Below are 19,608 nucleotides of genomic sequence, written 5' to 3'. Positions count from 1 at the left end.
TGCTTCCACCGTTTGAAATTCGCTCCTTCAAACCGGAATGGACGGTTGAGGTCGAATATCGTAATGTCGTTCTGATTTGAAAGGGTCATCGTAGTAGTGGCAGATGAAAATCATCTTAAAATTATTGAAACAGTTACCTTCCGATGGACAAAAAATGACGGCAACGAACAGTCACGAACGGCAGTAGTTAGAAAATGGCACCTGCAAAACAGAAACTTGTTATAGGTTGAGTCGCGGATCTCGCTCTCTTTAAGATGTTTCGCGGCTCTGCCCAAGTGTGTAAGCAATTCTGCGGAATTTTCATGTCGTCCCCAGGATAAAACAACCCAGAATATATAAAACTGTCTCAATCGGAGTTGCATTGTACCCGACCAAAAAAACTCACACCCTTCAATATGTAAATTGCTCGGAAATGTAAAAGTAAAGGAAATAATAGATGGAAGTAAGCAAAGAAAAGAGGAGAAATTTTTTGTGTTTCAGAATGAAAGAATTTGCTGAATTTATAGGCCTTGAAGGCCAATGGTTGCGCAAAACCGATGGGGAGAGGGACATGCACAACCACAGAACATGCATGAAGACCACGCATAAGACGCGGGAAGTTCCAAAGACCACGTAAAAAGCGAACTGCGGAAAGACTTTTTTTTATTTATAAAAAATAAAATTAAAAATTAAAACAATAATTATTTTTAATAAAAAAATAATCACACTCAACTCACCCAACCAGACAGCGGCACACGTTCGGGATGTCCACCATACCCACATTTATGGGTCTCCTCACTCCCTCTAAAATATGAGTATCCCCTGAAGCTCAAATCCACAACTCAAGGTGGGAATATAAAAAGGAGATTCCACTTCCTATAGGATCAAACAAACTTTTCCTTTTTTTTTTCTTTTCTTTTAAAAATTAAAATTTTCACCAACAGTTGGCTTATTGGGCTTGAGAAAATGATGGGCATGGAGTGTGGGTTGACAATATACCCTCTTAGTCATCTTATTTTATCTCTTTTGATGCTATTTTGAATAAACTAATAAGAGACATTCAAAAAATCTGACAATCCGAACAATCAGACTATCCAACCCAAACTATAAGAGTTTGTTAGCTTTTTGGCCCTTAATCTCAAATTAATTAATTAATGTTTTGATGATACCAAACGTGCTCCTATTGACTAATCATTTGCAGTGTTTATTACCTAGAGCTTGGAATAACGATTCCATACATTTTGAATCACTTAAATCGGAGCTCAAACGAAGAAAATATGGTCTAAACAAGTTTAACGAAAAAATTTCGAGTTGATGACGTGGCAAATTTTTCATCCAAGTGGACCAATTGAAAGGTGCCACTTGGAGCCGTTGAGGAGTGACACATGGTGGCCTTTTGATTTTGGATTGGTTTTAAAAAGAAAATGAATTTAATATATTTTATGTCTGTATCTAACTACCAGTTTTGGACACGTGGGTTTTTGTTTTTTGTTGGCATTTAAAAGAAATTATTTTTTTTAATGATATATATATTATTATTATTATTAGTTTGTATCTAACGGTTTGTAGAGTTTAAATCTCAAGCATTCAATTTTCTTTTACCAATCTCTAATGGCTCAAATTGAATTTGATTTTCACCTACCCTATCTCTTTTTAAACTCACTCCAAATGTTTAGAACAATTTTTATAATTTTCAATCCCCTCCAAAAATATAAAGCTTCCATTGTTGCTCTCTCCAAACTTTAATTTTTCTTCTTTTCATCATCTTCTTGAAAGAAATATTTGATGACGCGAGAATTGATTTGTTGAGTGTTACACCTGTGAATCCACTCTATTAAGAGAGTTGTAGTTGTGCCCTTTTATTTTTTCATACTTTTGATAGGGTTGCTCTTAATCCCAGGAAAAGAGTGGTTGTTATGGTTTGATCGTTATCCGTGGAAATGATTGAGTTTGCTTTTGAACTCGCAAAAAGAACGTTATGACTGTTCGACTCTAAGCCGTGGAAAGAGAAAAACTTTTAATGAAGTATCTAAGAGGAGCTTGGAAAGTGGATATAGGCTGGATTGTGTCGAACCACTATAAAATTACCCGTGTCAATTTCTCTATCCCTATACTACTTTGATTTTACAATTAATTTTTTATTATATTTCATTGCTTGAAATTAATTACAATGTTGTTCTCAAAATGAATTGCTCATTTTTTGTTTTATTTTGATTGGTAGCTCTTAACTTTATATATTCATTACCAATCTTGTTATTAGAATCTAATTGAGTGCTTTAAAATAGTATTATTAACTTCTTGGTTATTTTGGGTTTAATTTATTTGCATTAATTTATTGTTTAAATTACTTACTAGCAAAAAAATTTATTAATTTGTTTATGTGGGCCCACTTAGACAAAAAGTTTCATTAGTTGAAATAAACCTTACCCTATTGATCCAATAATTGGTATGTTTACTCGCTTGTTTGTGATAAAAAAATTTTAATAAATCATTTTAGATTGACACCCATTGTTTTAGTTCTCACTCCTACAATTGGTATCAAAGAGGGGTCGCTCTTATTTTTAATCAAATTTTTTTATCAAAAGCTATTTCATTTATACTTATTGGTTGAGTTATTTACTCCAACAATTGGTATTAGAGAGGTTGCTCTTTTGATAAAATTATTTTTCAAGTATTATTTTGGTACTTAAAGTATTTTATTAATATTTTGAAAATTTTACTAGAAAAACTTAATTTCTAGAGCTATGGTAACACTAGAAAATCATTGTGTTGATAGACCCCATTCTTTGACGGAAATGGAAATTATGATGTTTGGAAAAATAAAATGGAAACATTTATGCTTGCTATGAATTTCAATATTTTGCATGTTTGTGAGCATGATTTGGCAAATTTGGAATTAAATAGTAAGTTGCTTACGTTTAATACCAAAGCTATGAACATCATATATTGTGCACTGGATGGACAAATATGTGACAAAATTTTACATTTTGATTATGCATATGACATTTGAAACTTTCTTGATAATATGTATAGTGTAGAAAATTCTCCTTGTAGTACTAACGATTTATTTAATGCGAAGAAGTATTATAATTCTCAAAATCAAGAAAAATTTGTGAAAAAGAAAAAATGTGATCAAACCTCATTATGCTTATGGCTCATTCGGATAATGATTCCGAAGATGTAATTGACAAAAATGAGGTAAATCATAAATCTCTTACTTATGACGAACTATATGATGCTTTTGAAGATATGCAAAATGATTCAGAAAAAATGAACTTTAAATATCTAAACCTATCAAAGGAGTTTAAAGTATTGTCTATAGAAAATAAATCTTTGATCGATGAAAATTCTTGTTTGAAAAATGGAGCTAATGATATTTTGTTGCATAATAATGTTATTTTTGTTGTGATGAAAAAAATGCCTTGAATGATAGAATTCTTTTTCTTGAAAAAGATAATGATGAGCTCAAATCCTTATCATGTGAATTGAAAATTGAAATGAATCATTTGAGAGATAAAAATGAGAAAATTGGAACTACTTCTTTGAAATTGAAAGAAATTGCAAGTTTGAAAGATAGGATTACTGAGTTGGAAACTAACAATTCTTCTTTAGAAAAAGATAAATTTTCTCTTATTGACAAAATTAAATTTCTTGAATGTAATAGTGATGAGAAAAATAATCTTTTGCATATGCTTAAAGAGAGGATTGTTTACTACTAAAGAGCTTGAACTTGTAAAAGAGTCTCTTAAGAAATTAATTATAGGTTCACGAAATTAGATGAAGGTAAACCTTTTAATGTAAAAAGTGATTAGGCTATGTGAATGAAAAATGTGCATCTACTTCTAAGAGTACTACTTTTGTTAAAGTCACCCCTTCTATGTCCCAATGAGCTTTACCTAATGTGCCTAAAGTTGAATTTAAATATGTGTTAAAGCATGAAAAATCTAGAAAATATTCTCGAAAGCAAAGTTTATGCCTAAACATTACCTTGCTAAAACTAATTCCATGAATAGTGAGAAATTTGTGTCTAGTCATGTAAATGTTAGAGATATTCATGTTAAATCAAAATTTGTGCCAACATGTCATTTTTGGGAGTTAAATGTCATATTAAACCAAATTGTTTTAAATTGAAAAATGCTCCAAGAAATCATTTCTTTGAGAAAAAGATTGTGCAAAATCAATTAGTTTAAAAAAATTATTGCCTCATGTTGTATGTTATTCTTGTGACAAAGTTGGTCATAAAGTAAATACTTGGTTTTTGCCAAAAATAAATCCGGTTGTAACTAATTTTAAAAGGATTTCAAAATCTTTGTTCATTAACAATGAAGGACCCAAAAAATGGGTACCAAAATCATTTGGTTGAGCTTTCTTTTTAGGTATGATTCAAGAAGCAATTGTTGCTTGGGCTTCAAATGAAGAATTAATGCAAATTGGAGCAATTAGTATGGCTAGTTTCAATCTATGAAAGACATATTTGGTAACTTTTATTATTATAAGTATTTCATTTGGTATCTTTTATGGTATATCTCTTGAATGGTCTTGAATGATTAAAATTTGAGATCTTTGAAATACTTTGATTATTAGATTTAATTCCATGAGAGCGATTGTATATCTATCTATTTAGCATTTGTTTTTTGGGCTTATTATTTGGTTTTTTGGCCAAGTAGATAATTGCTCTATTCTTGTTATTTTTTGAAAGTTTTGAGAAAAAGGAGATTGAATCTAGCAAAAGATTATCATTGTTTTGATGACTAAAATATGTTGTTTATGCTCTTGAATGAAATTGATAAGAATTCTATTAAATTCTTTTTGAGCATGAGTTATGCATATTATATGGCCTAACTGTTGACGAGCAATCACTTTGAGCATATTGTTTATCCTATTTTGAAAAGTATGTGTTTTGAGCATGTTGTTTGGAAGGGTTGTTAAATTCCTTTTCATAAGGGGAGTATTTGAATTGGTTTACTTTCTTGATCCCCATTAGCATTTTGTTCAAGATTAGTATAAATATATTTGTCATCCTCATGCTTATATTTGACTGATAATATTCTCTCTTTAGGTGACATTGAATTTGCTAATGTTGTTTTGCAATTATCTGGTATCATTACTTGGCTTTCAACTATTAATATTTATTTTATAATATTTGATATTTTGGTAATTCAGTTACATGAATTTTACTGAAATGATTTTAACTCCTTGATATTTATTGATTTTTCTTAATAGATGGAGAATGCTTTATTTTAGGGGGAGTTGTTCTCTTTCATATATGAATGAAATTGATTCCCGCATGTTGGTTTATTGATGTATGCATATATGCCCCCTCTTATGCATATTGTTTATCCTTTTATAGGAAATAATTGCCTTTGAGGTAAAGAGGTACTTTGAAATTTTTATTTAATATTTATACCCTCAAGTTGATATGTACTAAACGTTTTTTTTTTACCCTTATTAAGGAGGAGTATTCGATTGATTTCAAAAAGGAGAGAAATTTATAAAATTGGTCAAAATAGAATTAGTTTGAGCTTGGTTGATTCTTTATGATACCTCTTGAATTTCTAGTGTTGTTACTTTTAGAATGCATGTAAATATAAGAAATGCAAAATTACGTGTTCATGTTTTTAGAGGAAGCTTTCATGTGTCTTTGTTTATTTTTTCTTAATTGCCCTTCTGATTCTAGAAGGGGAAGAGGTAATAAAAAAAAAAAATGAAAGCATGTCAATATTGAATATCTTTGTTGTTATTCAATTGAAAATTGTTATTATTGAAATATTCATTGTTTTCAATAGAATTGAAATTATGTATGTGTGTTGATTGTTCATCAAGTAAATTTCATATTACACACTACCTTGAATTTCATTTTTCTTGTGTTGTTTGTCATCATCAAAAAGGGAAGATTGTTGACTTTTTTGCCCTTAATCTCAAATTAATTAATTAATATTTTAATGATAACAAAGCTGCTCTTATTGACTAATAATTTGAGTGTTTTGCAGCATTTATTGCATAGAGCTCGGAATAACGATTCCAACACACTTTGAATCACTTAAATCGGAGCTCAAACAAAGAAAACATGATTGAAACAAGCTTAACCAAAAGTCCCAAGTTGATGACATAGCAAATTTTTTCATCAAAATGAACCAATTGGAAGGTGTCACTTGAAGCAATGGAAGAGTGACACATGGTGAATCTTTTATTTTGGATTGGTCTTAAAAAGAAAATGAACTTAATATATTTTATGTTTGTATTTAAACTAGTTTTGGACACTTGATTTTTTTTTTTTTTTTTTTTTGGCATTTAAAAGAAATGATTTTTTTAAAAAATGATATATATTATTATATTATTTTTGTTTGCATCTAATGGTTAATAGAATTTAAATCTCAACCATTCGATTTTCTTCTATCAATATCCAATGGCCCAAATTGAATTTGTTTTTCACCACCAAATCTCTTTTTAAACTATCTTCTTCTATCTTCTTCTCCAAATGTTTAGAACAATTTTCATGATCTTCAGTTCTCTCTAAAAATACAAAGCTTTCATTGTTGCTCTCTCCAAGTTTTAATTTTTCTTCTTTTCATCTTTTTTTTAAATGAGATATTTTATGTTGTGAGGATTGATTTTATCTTTTATTAGGGTTGCTCTTGATCCCAGGGAAAAAAAAAATTATCCGTGAAACCGATTGAGTTTAAATTAATGTTGTAAAGGTTTGACTCTAAATCGTGGAAAAAATCAGAGACGTCTAGTGAAGTACCTAAGAGGAGTTTGGGAAGTAGAGGTAGGTCGGGTTGTGCCCAACTACTATAAAATTACCCGTGTCAATTTCTCTATCCCTATACAACTTTGATTTTGCAATTAATTTATTATTATATTTTATTACTTTAAATTAATTGCAATTTTTGTTCTTGAATTTAATTGCTCATTTTGGTTTTATTTTGATTGGTAATTCTTAATTTTATACATTCAACACTAATCTTGTCGTTAGAATCAAATTGATGCTTTAAAGTAGTATTATTAACTTCTTGATTATTTTAAGTTTAATTTATTTGCATGAATTTATTGTTTAATTACTTGTTAGAAAAAAAAATGTATCAATTTGTGTATTTAGGCCCATTTAATAAAAAGTTTTCATTAGTTGAAATAAACCCTATTCACCCCTCGATCCAAGATGGGTTGGATTGAACTTTTTCTATTTTTTAAAATTCAAGTTGACCCAACCCAACACAAATTACATAAATAAATAAATCTTTATTTAAAATTTGACTACTTTGGGTTAATGAATTTATGATACTTTTCTTTTAAAATTGATATGATGTTTGTATTTGTTTAAAGTTTGTAAAAAATATCATAGATATTCGGTTTTTAGCATTTGAATTATATGAGATTTTAGTTATTATCCATGTGTTAGTAGATAATTTTACATATTTTAAATTAATAGGAAAAAATAAGTTATAACCCAACCTAATTCGAATTGGGTTGGGTTGAGTTGGAGATTTTGTTCGGATTTTTTGAGTTGTCAACCCAAATTTTCGAGTTGGTCCAAAAAACACTCTCAACCCCACCCCTAAAACTGATTGAGAAAATTTCATTCACAGAATATAGGATTGGGATTCAAGCAATGGCACATTCAGAAATTTTGAAAAATAAATATTATGAGTGGAGCTTGACCCAGGATATATAGAGAGGTTGGTAGCATATTTAATATTGGACTAACTGATGATTTTGATATTATATCAGTTTTATATATATTATATAAGGAGCATGAAGTTGAGGAGAGCCCTTGGCCATACTAAATCCGCCCCTGGATTCAAGAACCAACTGTAGAAGTTTTTAGTCATCTCCAGAGGTATCCTATCTCATGTGTATGAACAATGAAGCACTTCTAAGAAAACTATCCAGCAAAAAGGTTAGGTACTTAGGGGTAGTTAAAAGATAACTTTTCATGGAAAGAACGAAAATCTTGGTTAATTTTGTTCGAGTGCTACATTTATAGGTTAGTGATCCATCTCGTATTCCTTAACATGGAACAAATTATCTCGAGGAAACAACTATTAGTTAGATGGGGACTAGATTTATAATCATTTTCTTTCTACCAATCTTATAACAAAACCCCACTGACCATTCGTATATGTTCAAGGGAGAGCTTTCAATCAAACAATTAATTGTGTTCTAAACAACAAGAGAATAAACTGACCTTCGACAAGGTAGAAGCAACAAATTACCAATAGTCTCTGCATGAACAAACCCCTTCCTTGAAGTGGTGAAAACGGTTGGCGTCGCGTAGTATGATCGTTCTCTGTTCAACAGATGATACAAACTTGCAAAATGTATGGCAGTCACCACAAACTCTAAGATTCTTTGTAATCCTTATAGGATAGTTTTGAGGTATGGCTAATAAACCAAATGTGATTGCCAACTTTTCACTGTGTGCATAAAGAAGTCCTTGCTTTACTTCCTCATCAACATCATGCAGCACACATTTTGTGTCTGGGACGTAGCCAGCCAACTCAATCTTCTCGCCTAATCGTTTCAGCAACTTGTAGATCTCACTTGACCTGGGATGTGTTTTATCTCCAACACTGAATTGATAGAGTTTTTCATCCACCTCAATCCATGTCCATCCAGGAATCTTCTTTAGTCCACCCTTGGTCATCAGATCTCTTGTTTTTGCCATATTCTCCCACTTACCAGCATTTGCATATATGTTTGAAAGCAATACATAATGCCCTGGGTTCTGTGGCTCCAGCTCGAGAAGAGATCTAGCTACTCTTTCGGCCAAATCTAAATGCTGGTGAATCCGACATGCCCCCAGCAATGCTCCCCATAGTCCCTCATCTTTCTCCACTGCCATGCTTTCTATCAATCCCAAGGCCTCATCCAACCTCCCTGCTCGACCCAAGAGATCAACCATGCACGTATAGTGTTTAACATCCGGTCTTACACCATAATCGTTCCACATTGAGAAAAAAAATCTCTGGCCCTCTTCAATAAGACCGGCATGACTACAAGCATACAACAACGAGACAAAGGTGATCCTATTTGGCAATATTCCGCTGCTTAACATCATGGGGAGTAACTCGAGCGCTTTCTCACCTTGTCCATGATATCCATAGGCTGCAATCATGGCACTCCATGTAATCACATTCCTCACTTGCATCTGATCAAAAATCTCCCTTGCGGAATCAACACTCCCACATTTCGCATACATATCGATCATTGCTGTTCCTAAAATTACATCCAAAGAAAATCTGGTTCCATTAATATAGTTATGGATTGCCCTGGCCTTGTTCATGGCCCCCAACTTTGCACAAGCATAAACAACAGTTACCAACGCCACCTTATCAGGTACAATACCTTCATCCCTCATCCTATCAAACAAAGCCAATGACTCAACAGCACTTTTGCATTCAGCCAAGGCACCAATCATCACTGTCCATGTCACAAGGTCTCTCTTCTGCATTTTATCAAACACTTGGCGGGCATCCTCTATCACTTTACATCTAGCATACATATCAACAAGGGACGCACAAACAAAGTGATCATAATCCAACCCACATTTCAAAGTGACACAGTGAATAAGCCTACCAAATTGCAGGCCCTTCGAATTCCTGCAAGCCCTTATAACAATCGGCGCGGTATAGTTATCTAACGGCATCCCATAACGAAGCAGCTCCCTAAACATCCAAAAACAAGAAGAAAAATCCCCAACTTTAGCATACCCACCAACTATTACACTCCAGCTATAAGGATCTCTCTCAGTCATTTCATCGAACAGTACATGAGCATCCTCCAAGGCTCCATGTTGGGCATACATAAAAAGAAGTTTATTGGCAACGGCGAGGTTTCTGAATGCGCCGTTGGAAGCAATCTGGGCATGAACTTGCCTAACCTGGAAGAGATTTCTGCAACTCAAAAATAAAGTTATAAAGCGTTTGGGGTCAAAATGGAGAACGTAAGAAGATTCAGATTCTTGAGTAGACGAGTTTGGTTCATTGGAATTGCAATTCGCGTCAGATTCCGAGGAAAGAAAAGTTTCTCTCGCTGTTGTTGTTGCAGAAGCCGAGGAAAATCGAAGCTTTCCATGGTTGATGAAAATGTTGGAGCATTTGGATTTGAGCATGTGAATTATGGCGTTAATTGCAAAATTTGTAGCGGCTAACTAATTTCAAAAACACATCGCTGTCTCGGGCACAAAATATACCATTTTTTCTTTTCTTTTAGGTTTTTTTTTAAATAATTCTTTTATCTTAGTTCAACCTCATATCTCATATAGGGGCACATTACATGGGTGAAGATTGAATTTGAAAATATACATTACTATAATGCTTCTATAAATTTTGGTGGAAAATTTTTCTATTGAACAAGTAGTCTGTTCTAATAAAGAGGAGTTGACTTGAAAAAGAATTGGACAAAAAAAATTACCAACAAGAATTTGGTTTGAGGCCTGAGGGGGAAATTTGTTAAAAATGCAATCAAATCTCACATAAACAACAATGAAAAGAGCATGAATACTAGTAAAAACAATATCTTCATTAGTACAAAACAATTTATAATGAGGATTAAACCTAAAATAAATTATACCATACTATTGTGAAATATGTGAGCTAGGACAAAATCATTTAGAGGACGTTTGACGTACAAAATTGAGTTGAGTTAGTAATTATTATAAGGAAGTAATTGAAAAAATTGATACAAATAACGAGATGAAAAATGTAAGTTAGTGAACGAGGTAATATACCTCTTTAATAATTGGTGAACTAAACAAATAGGTTTTTTTATCCAACCCAACTTAGGGGCCAAACACCCACTTAAATTAGACAAAAACACAACTCAGATGACTAGTTAAATCCATAATTCCTTTCTTAACTCATCACTTCAATACACAACAAAAATAAGGATATAGGCACACAACAGTAGGCAAAAAAAAAAAAAGGCAACACTATTTTCTTTTTAATCAAGAATCTTCCCTTCACTAAACAACAATCTTGTATTTCTGAAAATAAAGATTTAAATGGTGGATATTTCTGCTTAATATACATTCATTCCAATGACAAAACCCAATTACCTTAGTAAATCTCAAGAAGAGATTTATTCATTCTTAACCCTCTCTTCCCCCTTCCCAACCAAACATTTTTGCTGTATATCTTTCTCCTCCCCACCTTTCTTTCTGCAACATTAAACTTTCTACTAGTAACAACAATAACAGTTTACAATACACAGATACAAATACTCAACTTCCCACCAGATTTTGATTCTTCTGTTAAACCACATTGCCAATCAGTTTCGCTCCAAAAGCGGTGCTCGCGGTATAAGTGATGGTTTCAATTCCTTGCCATTACTCAATAATTCACATGAATTGTTTTCCCGGAATTCCTCGACAAGGGCTTCCATTGGCATGGCACGCAGCGATTCAATCGTACTCTTGCTCGGGACGTCAGGTTCACATCTGGTTGGGGTGCTGCCAGTTGGCTCATAGTCCTAAAAATATTCAAGAGGGTAATTGTATTAGAGTTAAGAGCACAGATTCAAAGGAGAACTTCGCTACTCCCTCAATCAAAATCTAGTTATAATAAGCAAGAAAAATACGCATTCTTTCATGACAACAATGTCTACAGCTCATCTACAGTGGAAGGTTAGAGGAAAGATCATAAAGACTTGTATGGATTCACTTTTCAAGTGCTTAAAAATACTTTTAGTTAGAAATACTTTTTGAAATACTTAAGAAGTCAATCCAAACATGTCCTAAATTTTTGTCGATGAGAACAGAAAAAGAGAGACTGGCTGCAGCATGTTCATTCAACTTCTCACTGAATCAACCATATACATTTCAATGTGTAGTAACTTACGGTATATTGCTGCCGAAATGTTTCTTTCGCCTTGTCTTCAATGGCAGAAACTTGGCAAGAGTGATCGTTCCGGAAAGCTTCTATTGTTTCTGTATGAGTTTTGACAGCGTCTAATATACCAGAGATAGAACCACGTTCTTGTTTAGAAATGTCTGCAATAACATCAACAAACATGACATTATTTATTATTACAAGAAATATAGCATTGAACTTAAAGAATCAGTCAAATTAAATCAATTATAGGATTTATACAGTTGGATTATTATCAGTAGGGAAGACGATAATATCAAATTTAGGCTTCAATATTGTAATACATCAACTCAAATGAGTATCACAATTTCATATAAAATGACTTCGGTAGATAATTGACTCACTATCAACGTGTCGAAGAGTATCTTCGATATTAGTCATCATATCCTGTTCAGCTGCAGAACGCTCAGAAGTAAACTCGGTATCGTGCTGCTCATTACTATCACAAGCACCTCTGTTCGAAATGAAATGAAGCATTATCTCACAGATAGAAGTCAAAATCTTTAAAAGCATGAGAACTATAGTTGTTGTCTAACCTCACAGCTGACACCACATCTGAAACATGCTTACTACCCATCTCATTCAAAGACTCTTGTGTTCTGTTCCACTGCTTGAGAGCTGATTCAGTAGTACACACACTACAGGAGAATAAAGTGGAGAACATCAAATTAGAACAGGCCAAGAATAATCCAAAGTCATATCAAAGACTAAAAACTTGCCATTGCTGCAGAAGCGCCTCCATTCGACAATGTTTAGCAGCAGAGAAGTCAGCACTATCTCTCGTCTCACTTTCAGTTTGCGTTGCAAACACCTGCCATTTGCGCTTTGCATCTGTAGCCATACCATCCATGGAGGTAATATATCCATCCAAAAACGTCTTGTTTGCACTGGCAGTCTCTTGAAGACCAATGAGCCTTGCGTCTACCTGTTGCATAAACCATTGGGTCAAAATCTATATCCCAACTGGAAAATATTACAATATAAGTAGGCCTCCTGCATATAACTAACTTACCAGTTCCTTTTGGCGACGGATGTGACAAGATACCAAATTGGTCATATCTGCTATGAGTTTCTCCGTATCAGATCTTGATTGCTCCTGTAAGGAAAAACAAAACATTAGATAAATTTCAACCAAGACCTGTTGAGGTCATCAAATGTATGCCTCACCTCATAGACTTTTTGAAATTCTGCAATGCTTTTCATCTGGATCTCTTCTGCCTCTGCTGCATGATTTCCCAATCTCTTTGATTCATCAGCCAGCTTAGAGAGGAATTCTTCAATATATTCCGAAATACCCTTGGTTTGATCAATAGTAACATGAAATCTCTGTTGGATTTGAAATTCACAAAAAAAAAAAAAAAAAAAAAAAAAAAAAAAAAATTATATTAAATAAACTGTGACACTAAATAAATATGATTAAAACTATGTAAAAAATTCCACAACAGCTAATAAAATAATAAATAGTCAGCCAGCAATTAAGAGAAGGAAGAACCTGTCGCAATTCCCTTGCAAACAGAGCCATTTCTTTTGATTGAGTTGAAAGAGTACTTTGAAGATTGTCGAGTATCGTAGATGCTTCACGAGCCTCTGTTGTCAGAAACTGAATTGCAAGAGATATTAACTTCAGTGCAAGTTACTTCACTGTAACTTTTGATATAAAAAGAATAACTATAAACTACATTACAATATACCGATCACGTAAGAGACTAACTGAATAAAAATGAATAAATAATAGTTTTCTTTATACGTACTTCTTCAATGGAGTTTGCACTAGAAGATGCCAAAGAGGAAATGTCTTCCAAAGTGGCATTTGAGCTGGCTTTGTGCAAACGAACAACATTTTGCAATGCTTCAATATGAGAGATATATAATGTTCTCGATGATGATAATTTTTTCTTCATGTCCATGATTGCCTAAAGACAACAAAACACAATAAGAAATGTCAAGATAACAAGTTCAACACAAAAAGAAAAACGTCGATTACCATTTGTAAAACATATTTTACAGGGCAGACACTTCCTTGTAATACCTTTTCATGTTTGTCTAAAAAGGAATGGCATATCTTTTCAACACATTGAAGATGTTCATTCTGTCTAGACAAGGACGTTGAGATAATATTGCAAACAGAGCCAATTTGTTGCGTAAGCTCTATCTGATAATTATCAACCACTGCTCGATTCTCCGTATTCAGTTTATCTTCTCTACCTATATTTTATAATATTGGTAAAATAAATTAGCCAATTTCAGATAAGTAGTAAAGATATCACAATTTGTAGACGGTATCTCAAACTTACCGATTTTCATAAATAATGAAGCATTATCCTGAAGAGCTTTCTCCAGATCCGACCGTAGAACGCATGCTTGATGAGCCAGAGCGTTCTCTGTTTAGAATGTTCAAATTGAAGCTTCATGCTGGAATAAGAATCAAAATGGACGAAGAAGAAATTAATACGCACCTGCTTTTCTTTGTTCAGAAATAACGAAATCCTTTTCCTTCAGGAAATAATGACATTTCTTCAACTCTTCCTCGGTGCTTGATAGCAACTTTTGAGTTTGACAGAGAGTTTTCTGTATTGTTCAAGTGACTAATTTAGATCCTTGAAGAGCTAACATCAAATTTCACAGCTAATAGGTAAAGCTCACCTCTGTAGAATCAAGTTTCTTGCTCAAATCAGAGCACTGTACTGCTTGAATATTATATTTATCCTGTAATTCCTCCAGTTGCTGTTCGAAACATTGGCCATTAGAAACAAAGGCAAAAACGATAATGAGAATATTAATCTCAGGTAAAATGGGTCACCTTCTGATAAGTCTCAATTGTTATTCCCATTTGCTCAATTTGATCTGCCATTGCCTAGGAGAAAGAAAATATAATGGTTAAGAAGACTTCTGAAGATTCTCATGATAAACGAAAAATATAAGATCCCAAAAATGCTGAAGAAGAGCGTTCAGAAACACCAAAAGATGATTAAAAATGTTAAAAGAAGTAAAGACATGACCAACCTTTCTTTCACACTCCTCTTGTTGGTATCGTTCCTTTGGGATATAGACACCATTCTTTTCACGAGCGGCATAAACCTCTGGGGTGAAGATTGACAGTGTTTCACTCACTCCGTTACCAGTTATTGGGTAATATAAAATCCAACTCCTTGATAATAATTAAAATACATTAAGAAACAAATCCAAACCATCTCACCTGCCTTCAAACGGTCAATTTCACCATAGAGATCCTTGATCAGGGTAGATTTCATCATTTTTTGATTGACCTAATACAATGACAGGAAAAAGAAGCATAAGTTTAAAAATTGCACAAAACGAATCAACCTAAACTCTTCAAATCCAAGTAATGCCCAATGTTCAAAGCTAACAATTTTCAACAAAATTCAGAACAAGAATTTTCCTGGATAAGCATTTAACGATCCTTCACAGTTCGCACACTTAACTTGTGATGAAAACAAAGACAAAATCAAAAGACCACAAAGTACTCCATGAATGATTTAGTGAAATGAAGAACGAACCTCTGGCTTATTCTTAATATTTTTGGCCCTGTGTGCATAATCTAGCGTACTCAGGGTTTCCTCAAGACAGTGAACAGCAGGAGAAACTGTGGCAATGATGCATGTTTTGGTCCTTCCCCCAAGCGAATCACGGAGTAACCGTGTAAGCTTGCTATCCCTGAAATTCATTCAAGTAGGCAATTATTATAATGTGGAATTAGACTAGAAATCATAAGAATATAACAAAACACCAATATTAAGCAGCTAACCTATACGGGATGTGCCCAAGATGTTCCACTAGGGCGTTGATCACTCGCCCCAGTGTCAACAAACTTTTATTGATCTCCCCAGCTTCTCGTGCACGACCCTGTATTATCATAACTAAGAATAAGGAGCACAGTGGATGCCATTTTAAGTTCTACAACAAAGAAAATGATTGAAACTTCCGCTACCTCTCGGGCACCAGAACGAGATATGTTTTCTGATCCAGCCAGATCAACCAAATTTAGCTTCCCACATTTGATCAGTTCTTCACCTTCTGGTGTTGCTTCCTTGATGTGTATTGTTATGGAAAAGAGAGAATGTGACCGACTGAAACACAGAAGAACATTATCATTTTAAAACTGTTAACATATCTATGGAAACCGACAAAAACAAAGGCGATGTCAAGACAATAGAAAACTTAAAAGCCCATATGCATCCAATGATAATACCTTGATTGTTTATTTAACAATGTCTCTGCAGTGCGACGTTTCGCTGATCCTCTTTCGAGTAAGCTAAAAATCTCACTGGCACTAGTAACAATTTCCTCCTCGAGACCTCTCACAAGAACACCTCCTTTGCCGTCCTCCATTAAGGGCAATTGCTTTTTCTGCTTATCTTCCAAAGCAACTTTCGTAATCTCCTCTGGAGCAAGTAAATCCGTAATCTCCTCATTGTAAAGCTCCAAGAAAGTCACCTTCACGCTGTACTCAGCATTCTGACCCTCTAGAGTGTCAAAAATCTGCTGAACGGTTCTGGGTATAACTCCTGCTTCTGGAGGCAACTCTCCATTTGGACCACTCTGGTAGATTACGAAGTCAAATTAACAAATCAAATCAACAAAAAATGAGCATAAAAAACCACTAATATCAGATGACTGAACAAAATACCTTTGATCGTTTGCATTCCCCTTCCATTGTGTACGTTTTCCCTGTACCAGTTTGTCCATAAGCAAAAATTGTACAATTAAAACCTTCCAAAACTTCATTAACTATGGGAACTACTGCTTGGTCGTAAAGGTCTTTCTGCTTTGCTGAAGGCCCGAAAACCTGAAGCAACCAATAAACAAGAACCATTAATTGATTTAAGATTCGTACCACCTAAGTGCTAAATCAAATAAATGAATAAACAGCACTGAACACAAGATTTGAAAAAAGATTTGAAAAACGATACATTCAACTACAAAATTTTCTCTCTTGGTGGATTGAAGGTTAAAAACAATCAAAGCAAAATATCAACAGTTTCGAAATGAGTACCTTATCGAAAGTGAAAACTCTGTCAAAATGTTTTCCAGCAATATTCTGAGACACAGTCACCTCCCTAGAATAATCGTTACAAGTAACAACTTGCGGTGCATTACTTCGCAACTCTTCCTCACTAAAAGGCCTGCAACAAACAAGAAATGGGGAGCCAACAAGATCAATATGATATTCTCAAAAGCTATTCAACTAAATCATCAGAGAAGACAAGAAACATCGGGAAAAAAAAAGGAATCGAAGCCAGAATCATTTCTGATACCTGCAACGAAGAAGGACTTGAACATTGACACCCTTCTCCTTCTCGTGACGGCCGGACATCGTTCAATCGGAAGAGATAATCAAGCAAAAAGCGAACAAATCCAGAGGAGTTTCTTCACTTTAAAAACCAGATCTGTTCTGATTCCACCTCAGTTGTCTCTCCCTAATGGCGTCTTTTCGCTCTCTCTCTCTCTGTGACGCTCCGAAATAAGAACAGGCGGGATTGAGAAGATGAATTTGAATTTTGGAGAGCCGCTTGCTATGTGTCTACCGTCTAATAGATCGACGGATAAACGTTGCGGAATGTTGATCCGACGGTCCAGATCACGTTCGATCTACTCTGTATTATTCGAGTTTAATGCCTGTTTTGCCCCCGAACTTTTGTAGAAATGACGAATTCAGGACTGGGCCTTGAGGTTCGGAAGCCCATGTTCTGAAACATAGCCCAATAACTGAGATGATGGGCTTGGCTCAATTCAGCCGGCTTTAGTCCGTGAAGTTTGATGGGCTATTCGGCCTAGATTGAACCATTTCTAAAAATCGAACCAAATCAAATCGAAAATTCAATAAAACCAAAAAATGTGGTTCGTTCCAGTTTGAAGAAATTTTGAAACCGAATTAATTTAGTTCGGTTCAATTTTAATTTCGAAAATCGAATTTGAAACCAAACCGAACCGTTTTTAACTAATATATATATATTTTAAAAAATAGTAAATCATATTTAAAATCGAACCACTTTTAATTTAAATAATAAAATCGAATTTAAAATCGGACCAAACCGAATGTTTTTTAATTAAAAAAATATAACATAAATTTTTAAAAAATATCAAAACCAAATGCAATCCGGTTCGGTTTAAACCAATTAATCAGTTCGATTCGATTTCACATATTAAAAAATTCAGTTCGGTTCGATTTGACCACCAAACCGAACCGTTTTTACCCCTAATTCGGCCAGAATAATCTAATTAATATTTTGGTTAAATTACAACTCTACTCCGTGAACTTTGTATCTATTTTTACCTCTAATTTTTTTAAAAATATATTTTAAGGTTGTTTTCAAATATAATAAAATGAATCAATTTATTTACCAATATAGTAAAATGTTACTAATGTCTATCAATATTTATCACTATGTATCACTAATAAACAGTGATATTTTGTTATATTTAAAAGTAACTCCAGCAGTTTCATTCAAAATAATTACTCAATATTTTAATTGGTCATTCAATTTTTTTAATTTTGTATCCAATAAACTAATCAACTATCAATTTGGGCATATTTTATTTTTTTTAATATTTATTGACCAATTATATATAAATTTAAATTTTGTATGTCAAGCCTTTAATTTTGATTTTTGCATTTAATAAATTTGTGAATTAAAAAAATCAAAATTCAAATACTAAGATTTCGTTTAATAACCATTTTATTTTTAGTTATTGTTTTTTTAAAATCAAGCCTATGGACACTACTTCCACGTCAAAAAAAATTGTTATCTACTTTTCATAATGGTTTAAAACATAAGCCAAATTTTGAGAACTAAAAAAAATAGCTTTTAAAAAGTTATTTGTGTTTTTAGAATTTGACTAAGAATTCAACAATTATACTTTAGAAATATGCAAATTATTATAAAAAAAAAAAATGTGAATGAAATAGGCTTAATTTTCAAAAAAAAAAACACACAAACAAAACAAAAAGTCAAATGGTCAGGACCTAAATTTTAAATTTTAAAAGTTCATGGACTAAATAAATTAACTTTAAATGTAGGGACTTAGGATGTGTTTGTTTTAACTTTTCAAGTGTTTGTCTTTGGGAAAGGAAAAAAAGACATTTAAAAAAAAAAAAAAAGTTTGATTATTTGGCAATTATAGGTGCTAAAAAAATCCACTGACACAAAAAAAACCGATCAACCTATCTCAAACTCAATCCATATAATTTAGGTCATGTTATAAACTTGTTTGATATAGATTGTAGTTCATGTGTTCATCTAAAATTAATTTTGGTTGAAAGTAACTCACCTAAATACTAAAAGTATTTCATTTACTTATTTATGCATATATTTAGAATTCTTTTAGATTATTTGTTCTTGAACAATTTTAAAATATTTTATGTCTTTGGAATCTAATTTTTTATTATATAAATTAAAATTAGGTAACTAATAATAACTCTATGTTTGAAAGTAAATAAATAGATTTTTAAAAAATAATAATATTTTATAGTTGGGATTGAGTTGAGTTTGTTTTATAAAAATTGTCCCAAGTGAAAAAATTTACAATTCAAACAATTAAATTAGGTCTAAAAGGTACCACATCTCAATTCAACTCAACACGAAATACCTTTATGGTAACTACTCAAAATAACATTTGAAAAAACATTCTCATGAAATAAGTGTATTTTAGAGAAACGTCTTAAACAAACTAAAAAATAAAAATAAACAAATAAGTAACTTTACCCAATTAACGCACTCTTTAATTTATATTTAGATTTATC

The 19,608-nt window shown here is 32.8% G+C and overlaps 1 protein-coding gene and 1 pseudogene across 2 annotated transcripts; both read right to left on the bottom strand.

The window, feature by feature from the left end:
• Nucleotides 1–8,006: 8,006 nt before the first annotated feature.
• LOC120089985 (pentatricopeptide repeat-containing protein CRR2, chloroplastic pseudogene) lies at nt 8,007–10,319 on the bottom strand (annotated as a pseudogene). The gene has a single exon (XR_016524306.1). The product of XR_016524306.1 is annotated as a pentatricopeptide repeat-containing protein CRR2, chloroplastic pseudogene (transcript).
• A 619-nt stretch (nt 10,320–10,938) lies between these two features.
• Nucleotides 10,939–17,371, bottom strand: LOC120090122 (P-loop containing nucleoside triphosphate hydrolases superfamily protein). Its single transcript, XM_039047635.2, has 23 exons — nt 17,123–17,371; nt 16,861–16,990; nt 16,495–16,653; nt 16,057–16,406; nt 15,796–15,934; nt 15,613–15,710; nt 15,365–15,521; nt 15,043–15,112; nt 14,850–14,926; nt 14,647–14,700; nt 14,490–14,570; nt 14,303–14,414; nt 14,141–14,227; nt 13,876–14,051; nt 13,598–13,759; nt 13,339–13,446; nt 13,014–13,172; nt 12,859–12,942; nt 12,566–12,771; nt 12,383–12,484; nt 12,191–12,300; nt 11,817–11,968; nt 10,939–11,448 (listed from the first exon to the last, which is right to left on the bottom strand). Exons 1-23 carry the CDS (start codon nt 17,179–17,181, stop codon nt 11,248–11,250), a joined length of 3,033 nt encoding a protein of 1,010 aa, XP_038903563.1. The 5' UTR covers nt 17,182–17,371; the 3' UTR covers nt 10,939–11,247.
• Nucleotides 17,372–19,608: the final 2,237 nt, after the last annotated feature.

This window comes from Benincasa hispida, chromosome 11 (genome assembly GCF_027475165.1).
Source record: "Benincasa hispida cultivar pf3 chromosome 11, pf3_genome.v1.1, whole genome shotgun sequence".
NCBI classification, from domain to species: domain Eukaryota; kingdom Viridiplantae; phylum Streptophyta; class Magnoliopsida; order Cucurbitales; family Cucurbitaceae; genus Benincasa; species Benincasa hispida.
Note: the sequence above shows the minus strand (reverse complement) of the source record. Positions and strands in the feature narration are given on the sequence as shown.

Bases quoted from the DNA above. Each gene is read 5' to 3' on its own strand.
- LOC120090122 (XM_039047635.2), bottom strand. From the start codon at position 17,181: ATGTCCGGCCGTCACGAGAAGGAGAAGGGTGTCAATGTTCAAGTCCTT. The intron at 14,415-14,489 runs GTGAGCTTTACC...TGAACAATACAG, and splicing joins AGAAACTTGATTCTACAGAG to AAAACTCTCTGTCAAACTCA. The intron at 13,760-13,875 runs GTATTACAAGGA...TGTTGTCTTTAG, and splicing joins TTTTAGACAAACATGAAAAG to GCAATCATGGACATGAAGAA.